Below are 12,678 nucleotides of genomic sequence, written 5' to 3'. Positions count from 1 at the left end.
CTCTGCACAAACCAGAAGTTACAGTCTCTGGTGGGGATGTGCCACCTATATTTGTTCCCATATCTTTATCTTATCATCAAGTCACTTAAGCAAAATGGCATGTCATTGGAAGGCAGCATGCCCGCCTTATATTAATCATTACAGGATAAGTCCATGCCTGGGTTTCATCACCTCTGATTTCACCCAGGAAACAGTTAACCCCTTATCTTGGAACAGCTCTCTGACCAGCTGCTTCCTCTAGGGAGCATTCTAGTTCATTCTCTTGTTCTTCATCTGATTGCCAAAGCAAGACTGTGCCTGTCCATTCCCTTGGTCACCTCCTACCTTTCTGCCAACCATGTTCTCTGGGGCTTGACTCAACACTTAGGAGTCACCTCTGCCCCAGTCCCCATCCAGAACAGCTGCTGCATGTGACCTTCTCTGAGAACTCTTCAAACTCTTTCCCCTCATCATGGGTGAATACCAAGCACATCCAGGGAAACATATAACATCAAGAGAACAGCCTTCTCTCAGCAGGGAGGGGATGGTGGCTCTCTGGTTTGGTCCTGTTCCACACTGAACACCTCTTGCACTCCCCAGAGAGAGTCTGTCTGAACAGCTGCCCGATATGGAAACATCTGGAAGGATCCTTGAGGACAACCACAGAAGGGCTGCTTGAGAATTCTTTATCTGCCTCGTGGAATAAAACTTCCTGTTATCTAAATCATCAGTGGGCAAGGCAGCTCTTTGTAATGACAGTGGGGTTCAGAGGACGCCAGGCTCCACGGCTGCTTCACTTTGGACAGGAGGGTCAGCCCCCCGCCTCCGTGCAGGCTTTCTGAATCCTCCTCTGATGCAGACCCCACTAGGCTTCCACTGCTCTGTGTAGGGACTGAAGTGCACATTATTCTGGATCTTTATTACATCTATAGATTATGTTAAGGACTTCCCAGATGGTGCAGTGCTAAAGAATTCTCCTACGAATGCTCAATCCCTAGGTTGGATGTCGGAAGATCCCTTGGAGTAGGAAATGGTAACTCACTCAGTTTTCTCCCTGGTATAGCTCATAGACAGAGGAGCCTACACAAAACTATTCAAGAAAGTCTATATCATCAGATAACCACAAAGGTGTGGTCACTCAGCGAGAGCAAAACATCTTGCACTGTGAAGTCAGGCAGGGCTTAGAAGAATCACTGTAAACAAAGCTACTGGAGGTGATGGAATTCCAGCTGAGCTATTGCAAATCCTAAAATTGATGCTGCCAAAGTGCTACACCTAATACACCAGCAAACGTGGAAAACTCAGCAAGGGCCACAGGATTGGAAAAGGTCAGTTTACACTCCAAACTCAAAGAAAGACAATGCCAAAGAATGTTCAAACTACTGGACAACTTTGCTCATTTCACATGTTAGCAAGGCAATACTCAAAATCCTTCAAACAATAGGTGAATCAAAAACTTCCAGATGTACAAGCTGGATTTAGAAAAGGCAGAGAAACCAGAGATCAATTACCGACATCCACTGCATCATAGAAAAAGCAAGGGAATTCCAGAAAAAAAATCTCCTTCTGCTTCATGACTATTTGAAAGCCTTTGATTGTGCGGATCACAACAAACTGTGGGAAATTCTTAAAGAGGTGGGAATACCAGACCACGTTACCTGCCTCCTGAGAAACCTGTATGTGGGTCTAGAAGCAACAGTTAGAACTGAACATGGAACAACAAACTAGTTCAAAATTGGGAAATGATTATGTCAAAGCTGTAGATTGTCATCCTTCTTATTTAATTTATATACAGAGTACATCATTTGAAAAGCCACACAGCTTGAATCACAAGCTGGAATCAAGATTGCCAGGGGAAATATCAACAACCTCAGATATGCAGATGATATCACTCTCATGGCAGAAAATGAAGAAGAATGAAAGAGTCTCTTAATGAGAGTGAAAGAGGAGAGTGAAAAAGCAGGCTTAAAACTCAGCATTCAAAAATTAAGATCATGGCAAATAGATGGGGGGAAAGTGGAAACACTGGCAGATTTTATTTCCTTGGGCTCCAAAATCACTGCAGATGGTGAATGTAGCCACAAAATTAAAAGACACTTGCTCCTTGGAAGAAAAGCTATGACAAAACTAGAGTGTATATTAAAAAGCAGAGACATCACTTTGCCAACAAAAGTTGATATAGTCAAACCTATGGTTTTTCCAGCAGCCATATTGGATGTGAATGTTGGACCATAAAGATAGCTGAGCACTGAAGAACTGATGCTTTTCAAATTGTGGTGCTGGAGAAGACTCCATAGAGTCCCCTGGACAGCAGGGAAATCAAACCAGTCAATCCTAAGAGAAATCAACCCTGAATATTCACTGGAAAGACTGATGCTAAAACTGAAGCTCCAATACTTTGGCCACCTGATGAGAAGAACTGACTCATTGGAAAAGGACCTGATGCTGGGAAAGACTGAGGGCAGGAGGAAGACAGAGGATGAGATGGTTCAATGGCATCACTGACTCCATGGACATGAGTTTGAGCAAGCTCCAGGAGATAGTGAAGGACAGGGAAGCTTGGTGTGCCACAGTCCATGGGGCCACAAACAGTTGGACACAACTTGGCAAATGAACAACAACAACAATAATTCAGGGTTAATAGGATCAGACTCTGAAAGTATGAGGAAAGCCGTAGCTCGCACCATAGAAATGCAGGGCTGGTGACTGGGCTGCGGTAGGCATGGGGATGCGCTCAGTCCCTTCCTCTTTGACTCAGTTCTCAGCATCACTGTCGCCACCTTCACTGTGCTCGTGGCTCACTTTGACCTCCTCTCCAGCCCCCACCACTAGCCTTTGAGGACCTCAGTGGCCCATGCTGAAGACCTATCTGACATGCCATTCAACTCTGTACATCCCCCCATTTTACCCCAGGCCCCAGCTTCTGGTCAGCACAGCTCCATCTCAAGAAACCTGGGCTCAATTGTTCCTCTCTCTGATCACAGAAAGCCCGACTTCCATCTCCGGTCTTCTCTCCCTTCCACTCTATTTATTCAACCTCTCTGAAACTTCTGCTTCCTTTTGGGGTTGAGCTCTCCAGTGACCACACCCAATACCTTTCCAAGACAATACCTCAATGAAGTATCAGGGCAATAAATGCAGTTTGCCAGTTCTTTCCTCCTCCAATTGAACACCCTCAAGCAAAAAACCCATGATGGATGCATTCACAGCTCAAGTTCTTGGCTCCTACTAGATTCAGAAAACTGCACAACCATTACAACAGATGCTGTTGGAAAGGGCAATCATGGTCAAATCACTCCATTCCTTGTCAAACCTACTATGTACCTTCACCCCTGCCTCTCATTTGTCTCAAAGTCCATCACAAACCTACACTCCTGGAGCACTTTAATTATGGATCTCGCCAAAGAGTGTGTGAAGGAGATGAGAGGTAGAAATCTTTAGAAAGATCAGTAAATAAGTAAGCATGTGAAAGTAGGCTGTTGTTTTAAAATATGTTCCACTTGGGAATTCCCTGTTGGTCTAGTGATTGGAACCGTCCATTTCACTGCAAGGGCCTAATTTGCAGTGTGGTGTAAAAGTTTTTAAAATATCTTTAATTAAAAGAATTTGTTCCACTTGGAACACTGACTGAATAAAAGCCGCAGTACACACCTGAGATAACAGTTTCCTGTTGGCACAGTTGATGCCCCCAATGAACACCATGTTGGGCATGATCGGCCGTGGGTAGTCCATCACAAAGTCTCCTCTGAACAGCCACACGGATCCGGAGGCAAGAATCTCCCCCAGCGACACCTCTCTCTGAAGAAGCTCAGAGGCCATTCGCGCATAAGGAGTAAAGGTAATCTGGCAAATGTACTTCAGGGCCAGAGGGTAGAGCATGTTCTTGACCCTTTGGAAGAATGTCATGCGGTCTGGATTTTTTGTTAATAACCTAGGAATGTATGAGAAAGGGTTTGGGCATGCTGTGCCCTCAACATCTAAGTCACAGGGAATAAAACGCAAAAAAAACACAGCAGGAATGGACAGGTACTTAGCCAGCACTGCCCCGCAGGGGTGAACAGGGTCCGTTAAAACCACATCAAAGGAACTGGCATTCAGGTCTCTGATCAGGTCCTTGTTATGCAATAGTGCTTCACAAGATCTTGCAAAGAGCAAAGACACATTTTTCAAAGTTGCCATAGCTTCCCAAAACATTGTAAGAAAATGTACTCTTTGGAAAAACACATGAATATGAGTCCTCACGATGGAATCAAACACATCCTGTGTGTAGGGAACGGCGTAGGCTTTCACAGTGAAAAAGTCCTCTGCCTTGATGTGCATGTTCACCTCCGGAGCAACGACCACTGCTTGGTGACCTCTGGCGTGGAGGTCCCGCACGGCCTCCCGCATGCTGAGCCAGTGGCTGCCCTCCATGGGGACCACCAGCACCTTCCCAGCCTCGGCCCATTGCCCGACACACACACAGAGCAGGAGTCCAGCCAACACCTGCCGCCGAAGCTGCAGTCCCAGGGCCATCTCTGCACAAACCAGAAGTTAGAGTCTCTGGTGGGGCTGTGCCACCTATATTTGTTACCTTATCTTTGTTTTATCATCAAGTTACTTAAGCAAAATGGCATGTCATTGGAAGGCAGTGTGCCCGCCTTACATTAATCATTACAGGATAAGTCCATGCCTGGGTTTCATCACCTGTGATTTCACCCAGGGAATGGTTACCCCACTCCCGTTATCTTGGAAAAACTCTTCTGACCTGCTGCTTCCTCTGGGGAGCATTCTAGTTCACTCTCTTCTTTTTCATCCAAGATTCAAAGCAAGGCTTTGCCTGTCCATTCCCTTTGTCGCCTCCTACCTCTCTGCTAACCATGTTCTCTGGAGCTGGACTGAACTCTGAGGCGTCACCTCTGCCCCAGTCCCCACCCAGAACCACTGCTGCATGTGACCTTATCTGAGAACTCTTCAAACTCTTTCCCCCCATCATGGGTGAACACGGAGCACATCCAGGGAAACATATAACATCAAGAGAACAGCCTTCTCTCAGCAGGGAGGGGATGGTGGCTCTCTGGTTTCTTCCTGTTACACACTGAACACCTCATGCACTGCTCAGGAGAGAGTCTGTCTGAACAGCTGCCCGATATGGAAACATCTGGAAGGATCCTTGAGGACAACCGCAGAAGGGCTGCTTAGAATTCTTTCTCTGCCTCATGGAATAGAACTCCCTGTTATCTAAATCATCAATGGGCAAGGCAGCTCTTTGTAATGACAGTGGGGTTCAGAGGATGCCAGACTCCAGGGCTGCTTCACTTTGGACAGGAGGGACGACCCCATGCCTCCGTGCAAGCTCTCTGAATCCTCTTCTGATGCGGACCGCATAGACTTCCACTGATCTGTGTGGGGACTGAAGAGCGCATTATTCTGGATCTTTATTACATCTATAGTTCATGTTCAAGACTTCCCAGATGGTGCAGTGGTAAGGAATTCTCCTACAAATGCAGGAGACACAAGAGACAGGGATTCAATCCCTAGGTTGGGTGTCTAAAGATCCCTTGGAGTGGGAAATGGTAACCTACTCTAGTTTTCTGGCCCTGGAACAGTCCATGCACAGAGGAACCTACACAAAACTATACAAAAAGAAGGTCTTAATCACCAGATAACCACAAAATTGTGGTCATTCATCTATAGCCAAACATCTTGCAGTGTGAAGTCAAACAGGCCTTAGAAGAATCACTCTAAACAAAGCTATTGGAAGTGATGGAATTCCAGGTGAGCTATTGCAAATCCTAAAACTGATGCTGCTAAAGTGCTGCACTTAATACACCAGCAAATTTGGAAAACTCAGCAAGGGCCACAGGACTGGAAAAGTTCAGTTTACATTCCAATCTCAAAGAAAGACAATGCCAAAGAATCTTCAAACTACTGGACAACTGTGCTCATTTTACATGTTGCTGCTGCTGCTAAGTCACTTCAGTCATGTCCAACTCTGTGTGACCCCATAGACAGTAGCCCATCAGGCTCCCCCATCCCTGGGATTCTCCAGGCAAGAGTACTGGAGTGGGGTGCCATTATTTCACATGTTAGCAAGGCAATACTCAAAATCCTTCAAGCAATATGTGAATCAAAAACTTCCAGATGTACAGCTGAATTTAGAAAAGGCAGAGGAACCAGAGATCACATGGCCAACATCTACTGGATCATAGAAAAAGCAAGTGAATTCCAGAAGAAATCTGCTTCTGCTTCATGACTACTTGAAAGCCTTTGATTGTGTGGATCACAATTAATTGTGGAAAACTCTTAAAGAGAGGGGAATACCAGACCACTTTACCTGCCTCCTGAGAAACCTGTAAGCAGGTCTAGAAGCAACACTTAGAACTGGACATGGAACAACAAACTAGTTCAAAATTGGAAATGATTATGTCAAAGCTGTATATTGTCATCCTCCTTACCTAATTTATATGCAGAACACATCATGTGAAATGCCACACAGGATGAATCACAAGCTGGAATCAAGATTGCCAGGGGAAATATCAACAACCTCAGACATGCAGATGACACCACTCTCATGGCAGAAAATGAAGAAGAATGAAAGAGTCTCTTAATGAGGGTGAAAGAGGAGAGTGAAAAAGCAGGCTTAAAACTCAGCATTCAAAAATTAAGATCATGGTATCCAGTGAGATTACTTCGTGGCAAATAGATGGGGGAAACGGGAAACACTGGCAGATTTTATTTCCCTGGGCTCCAAAATCACTGCGGATGGTGACTGTAGCCACAAAATTAAAACATGCTTGCCCCTTGGAAGAAAAACTCCCACAAAACTAGACAGTGTATTAAAAAGCAGAGATATCACTTTGTCAACAAATGTTGATATAAACAAAACTATGGTTTTTCCAGTAGTTGTATATGGATGTGAATGTTGGACCATAAGGAAGGTTGAGCACTGAAGAACTGATGCTTTTCAAACTGAGGTGCTGGAGAAGAGACCAGAGAGTCCCCTGGACAGCAAGGAAATGAAACAAGTCGATCTTAAAAGAAATCAACCCTGAATATTCACTGGAAAGACTGATGCTAAAACTGAAGCTCCAATATTTTGGCCACCTGATGAGAAGAACTGACTCATTGGAAAAGACCCTGATGCTGGAAAAGATTGAGGGCAGGAGAAGGGGACGACAGAGGATGAGATGCCTGAATGGCATCACTGACTCCATGGACATGAGTTTGAGCAAGCTCCAGGAGATAGTGAAGGACAGGGAAGCTTGGTGTGCCACAGTCCATGGGGCCACAAACAGTTGGACACAACTTGGCAACTCAACAACAGCAACAATTCAGGGTTCATATAAGCAGACTCTGTAACTATGAGGAAAGCCATGGCTTGCACCATAGAAACGCAGGGCTGGTGACTGGGCTGTGGTAGGCGTGGGGATGCACTCAGTCCCTTCCTCTTTGACTCAGTTCTCAGCATCACTGTCGCCACCTTCACTGTGCTCGTGGCTCAGTTTGACCTCCTCTCCAGCCCCCACCACTAGCCTTTGAGGACCTCAGTGGCCCATGCTGAAGACCTATCTGACATGCCATTCAGCTCTGTACCTCCCCCCATTTTACCCCAGGCCCCAGCTTCTGGTCAGCACAGCTCCATCTCAAGAAACTTGGCTCAATTATTCCTCTCTCTGATCACAGAAACCCCGACTTTCATCTGCGGTTTTCTCTCCCTTCCACTCTATTTATTCAACCTCTCTGAAACTTCTGCTTCCTTTTGGGGTTGAGGTCTCCAGTGACCACCCCTAATACCTTTCCAAGCCAAAACCTTGATGAAGTATCAAGGCAATATGCAATTTGCCAGTTCTTTCCTCCTCCAATTGAACACCCTCAAGCAAAAAACCCATGATGGGTGGATTCACAGCTCAAGTTCTTGGCTTCTACTAGAATCAGAAAACTGCACAACCATTACAACAGAGGTTGTATGAAAGGGCAACCATGGTCGAACCACCCCATTCCTTCTCAGACCTAACATGGCCCTTCACCCCTGCCTCTCATTCCTCTCACAGTCCATCAGAAACTTACAGGTCACTCCTGGAGCACTTTAACAATGTATCACACCAAAGACTGTTCAAAAGAGAATGCAAGGCAGCAACCTTTAGAAAGAGGAGTAGATTAGCAAGCATGTGGAACTAGGTTGTCTTTTAAAAATATGTTCCACTTGGGAATTCCGTCTGTCCAGTGGTTGAAACTCATCATTTCACTGAAGAATGAAATGAAAAATGAAAACATTTTTTAAATTGTTTTAATTAAAAGAATGTGTTCCACTGGGAGCACTGATTGAACAAAAGCAGCAGTACACACCTGAGATAACGGTTTCCTGTTGGCACAGCTGATGCCCCCAATGAACACCATGCTGGGCATGATCGGCCGTGGGTAGTCCATCACAAAGTCTCTTCTGAACAGCCACACGGATCCAGAGGCAAGAATCTCCCCCAGCGACACCTCTCTCTGAAGAAGCTCAGAGGCCATATGTGCATAAGGAGTGAAAGCAACCTGGCAAATGTGCTTCAGGTGCAGAGGGTAGAACATGTCCTTGACCCTTTGGAAGAACGTCATGTGGTCTGAATTCCTTGTTAATAACCGAGGAACATAAGAAAAAGGGTTCGGGCATGCTGTGCCCTCAACATCTGAGTCACAGGGAAGAAATCGCAAAAAAAACACAGCAGGAATGGACAGATACTTAGCCAGCACTGCCCCGCAGGGGTTAAAAGGATCTGTTAGAACCACATCAAAGGAACTGGCATTCAGGTCTCTGATCAAGTCCTTGTTATACAAGAGTGCCTCACAAGACCTTTCATACAGAAAAGAAAAATTTTTCGAAGTTGCCATAGCTTCCCAAAACATTGTAAGAAAATGTACTCTTTGGAAAAACACATGAATATGAGTCCTCATGATGGAATCAAACTCATCCTGTGTGTAGGGAACAGCGTAGACTTTCACAGTAAAAAAGTCCTCTGCCTTGATGTGCAGGTTCACCTCCGGAGCAACGACCACTGCTTGGTGACCCCTGGCATGGAGCTCCCACACGGCTTCCCGCATGCTGAGCCAGTGGCTGCGATGGGGACAACCAGCACCTTCCAAGCCTCAGCCCGACGCACACACAGAGCAAGAGTCCAGTCAGCACCTGCTGCTGCCGAAGCTGCAGTCCCAGGGCCATCTCTGCACAAATCAGAATGTACTCCATCTCTGGTGAGGCTGTGCCACCTATATTTGTTCCCTTGTCTTATCTTATCATCAAGTCACTTAAGCAAACTTGCATGTTATTGGAAGGCAGCGTGCCCTTCGAACATTGCTTATTACAGGATAAGACTACGCCTGTTTCATCACCTCTGATTTCACCCAGGGAAAGATCACACCCCCTTACTTTGGAAAATCTCCTCTGACTCTGCTGCTCCCCCTGGGGAACATTCTAGTTCACACTCTTGTTCTTCATCCAAGACCCGAGGCAAGGCTGTGCCTGCCCATTCCCTTGAGCACCTCCTACCTCTCTGCTATCTGTGTTCTCTGGAGCTGGACTGAATGCTGAGGAGTCACCTCTGCCCCAATCCCCACCCAGAACCTCTGCTGAATGTGACCTTATCTAAGAACTCTTTAAACTCTTTCACCCCAATTCATAGGTGAACACAGAGCTAATCCAGGGAAATGTATTACATTGCTAGGGCTGCTTTCTCAGCAGGGAGGGGATGGTGGCTCTCTGGTTTGTTCCAGTTCCACACTGGACACCTCTTGCACTGCTCAGGAGAGAGTGTGTTGGAGCAGCTGCCTGATATGGAAACATCTGGAAGGATCCTTGAGGACAACAGCAGAAGGGCTGCATGAGAATCCTTTGTCACCTCATGGAATAGAACTTCCTGTTATCTATATCATCAGTGGGCAAGGCAGCCCTTTGTAATGACAGTGGGGTTCAGAGGGCGCCAGGTCCCAGACCTTGCTCACCCTGGACAGGAGGAAGCTGGCCCCATGCTTCCATGCAGGTTCTCTGAATCCTCTTCTGATGCAGAAGGTACCTGTCCTCCACTACTCTGGTTAGGGACTGAAGTGAATTAATCTGGACCTTTATTATATCTTATAGTTTATGTTCAGATTTTTCTCCAAGGTCAGTTACAGACCAAATCCTGAAAAGGACAGATTCCTCAGAACAGAGTAGCTCCAGAATTTGTGAGACCCTTCTGACATGGGGCCTATGCAATGACTGTGTCTCAGATCCATGAGGTGACCCTACTACAGAGACTGATGGCCACGTGTGCTCAACAGAATGTGACCTCTCCATGTCTAATCTGCCCTGGGGAAGACGGCAGGACTTTCTGGGCTGCCCAGCTTTCTCACTGAGCACCCTCTTCTGCATCCAGGGCTTCTGCCATAACGACATCCTGCCATGATCCACATGTCCGGCCAGGCTGACGTTTTCCTTTGGGAGAAAGGTTTCCCTCATTCGGGATCCACGTTGACCACAGATTTCATCATGGGGCAAATGCATGCAGGCCAGTGTGCCTCCTGTATCACACAGGCTGCCGCCGTGCTGGGGTCGTTGCTTTAACCATCCTTGGAGGCTGCGGTCCAAGATCCCGGATCTCCAACAGCAACATCTCAGCTCTTTTCCCGGATTCTTTCTGTCCCAGCCATATTCCTGCATGTTTTCCCCAAGGCTCACTTTCTCACCTCCACTCCCAGCTTAAATCCTATCATATCTGTCAAGCAGATTCCAGGGCACTTGTCAGCAAAACCAGAGCCAGGCACCAACTCCATGGGGAATAGCCAAGGTCATCACTATGCCAGCCGCCAGGAGTGGAAGTCCAAACACATCTCCCCACTGCATCTTGGTACCTGAATCACCAGGAAGAGCACAGTCAAGCACCGGAAGGAAGAACACTTTCCTTACACAGAGAACGATTAGCCCCAACAGTGGGCATTGGTACCCACAATCAGCCAGTCTCCCCTGATGGCCGACACAGAGCAATTTGCCTACGTGCATCCCTCTTATGCCCAGTAGAAAGACCCTGCCCCCTCCCTGAGGAGGACCGTGTAACAGGAGGGTTGGCCGAGTTCCATAACATGCGTGCACTTCAAAGACAGAAGAGCAGTCACTGAGCCTGAAACAGGGAAATACACTCTCACACAAGGTGATAAGCCTAGCACAGGCTGGGTGGCTCCTATGGAGGAAGAGTTCCAAGCCCAAGGCCCATTCTTATGCTGCCAAGTGAGGGCCAAAACACTACATGCATGGGAGTTCCCTGGTGGTCCAGTGGCTAAGAATCTGCCTTCTAATGCAAAGGACATGGGTTCAATCCCTGGTTGAGAAACTAACATCCATGTACCATGGGGCAACCAACCTTGTGTGCCACAGCGAAGATCCTGCCTGCCACAGCTAAGACCTGATACAGCCAAAATAAATAAATAAATAAATTCAATACACATTTTATTGCATATTTATAAATAATTTAATAAAATAACTTATAAATAAATAAAACTGCTTCCATGAGACTGCCTTGCCCACACCAAGTTTTATGATTTTTTACACGAAGGCAAGCCACAGTTGGTGCTTTGATGGGCCCCACCTTCCCCTGAACAGAGGTATGAATAAGCAAGAAGTGTCCTTGACAGTAAAGAACTCTACACCATGGGAATCTCATGAAACTTGCAAGAGCAGGTAGCAAGGGACTGAAAACGGAGAGGGCTGTGTTCACCTCAAAGTGCCTGGAACAGGGTGACTTGGAACAACAAAAATGCGTTGCCTCCCACTCTGGTAGCAGAGTCAAAGGACATGCGCTCATCTTCTCCTGTGACAACTCCAAAATTGCAACTCGCTGCTGAACAACCATCGACAGGAGAATGTTGGACCCCACCAAAAAAAGATACCCCACGTCCAAGGGCAAATGAGAAGCCACAGTGAGATGTAGGAGGGGCGAAATCGCATTTAGAATCAAACCCCATACCTGCCAGAGATGCTCAGTGGACTCAAACAAAACCTTGTGTGCTATAGGATGCGGAGACCCCCAGGGACAGAGCCAGACCTGCCTTTGAGTGTTTGAGTATCTCGTGCAGAGGCACAAGCCAGCAGCGGCCTGCCATGAGGACAGGGGCTCTGGCTGCAGCAGACCTGGGTCACCCAGAGTGTAGCATCAGCCCTCTTGGAGGAAGTTGCCATTAGCCCCACCATAGAGCCACCGAGCAGACAACCCACAAGCTGCAGAACAATGATATCAAACAAATGCTCGCACTGTTGAGAAAGCTCTAGGACCCACAACAGAATTCCCAACCTGGGGATCTGGCAAAGGCACTGAGAATTCCAGGGAATTTGACTTTGGAGGCCAGTGGGAGACTGAGCCAGACTTGCCTATGAGTCTCCAGGAGTGTCCGGTGGAGGCGTGGGTGGACAGTTTGGCCTCAGGCCAAACAATAGTGAGGGAACACAACCCCACCCTTCAACAGATATTGATTAAAGATTTACTGAGCTTAGCCCTGCCCATCAGAACAAGACCCAGTTTCCCCCATCAGTCTCTCCCATTAGGAAGCTTCCATAAGTCTCATCCTTATTCATCAGAGGGCAGACAGAATGAAAACCTCATTCACAGAAAACTAACCAAACTGATCACATGGACCACAGCCTGTCTAACTCAATGAAACTGTGAGCCATGCCGTCTAGGGCCACCCAAGATGGACAGGTCATGGTAG

The 12,678-nt window shown here is 46.9% G+C and overlaps 2 protein-coding genes and 1 pseudogene across 2 annotated transcripts in view; all 3 read right to left on the bottom strand.

Moving 5' to 3' along the window:
- Positions 1-3,011: 3,011 nt before the first annotated feature.
- LOC128045644 (UDP-glucuronosyltransferase 1A3-like) lies at positions 3,012-4,494 on the bottom strand. Its single transcript, XM_052638094.1, has 2 exons — positions 3,631-4,494; positions 3,012-3,074 (listed from the first exon to the last, which is right to left on the bottom strand). Exons 1-2 carry the CDS (start codon positions 4,492-4,494, stop codon positions 3,012-3,014), a joined length of 927 nt encoding a protein of 308 aa, XP_052494054.1.
- Positions 4,495-8,058: 3,564 nt separating this feature from the next.
- Positions 8,059-9,163, bottom strand: LOC128045643 (UDP-glucuronosyltransferase 1A3-like; annotated as a pseudogene).
- Positions 9,164-11,087: 1,924 nt separating this feature from the next.
- Positions 11,088-12,678, bottom strand: part of LOC128045642 (UDP-glucuronosyltransferase 1-6-like) — a 29,909-nt gene continuing 28,318 nt past the window's right edge. Inside the window, exon 2 of the mRNA XM_052638093.1 lies at positions 11,088-11,096. Coding sequence (XP_052494053.1) covers positions 11,088-11,096 — 9 coding nt within the window. The remainder of the gene's footprint in view (positions 11,097-12,678) is intronic.

Source organism: Budorcas taxicolor, chromosome 3 (genome assembly GCF_023091745.1).
Source record: "Budorcas taxicolor isolate Tak-1 chromosome 3, Takin1.1, whole genome shotgun sequence".
Taxonomy (NCBI): Eukaryota; Metazoa; Chordata; class Mammalia; order Artiodactyla; family Bovidae; genus Budorcas; species Budorcas taxicolor.
This window is presented reverse-complemented; position numbering and strand designations above follow the sequence as displayed.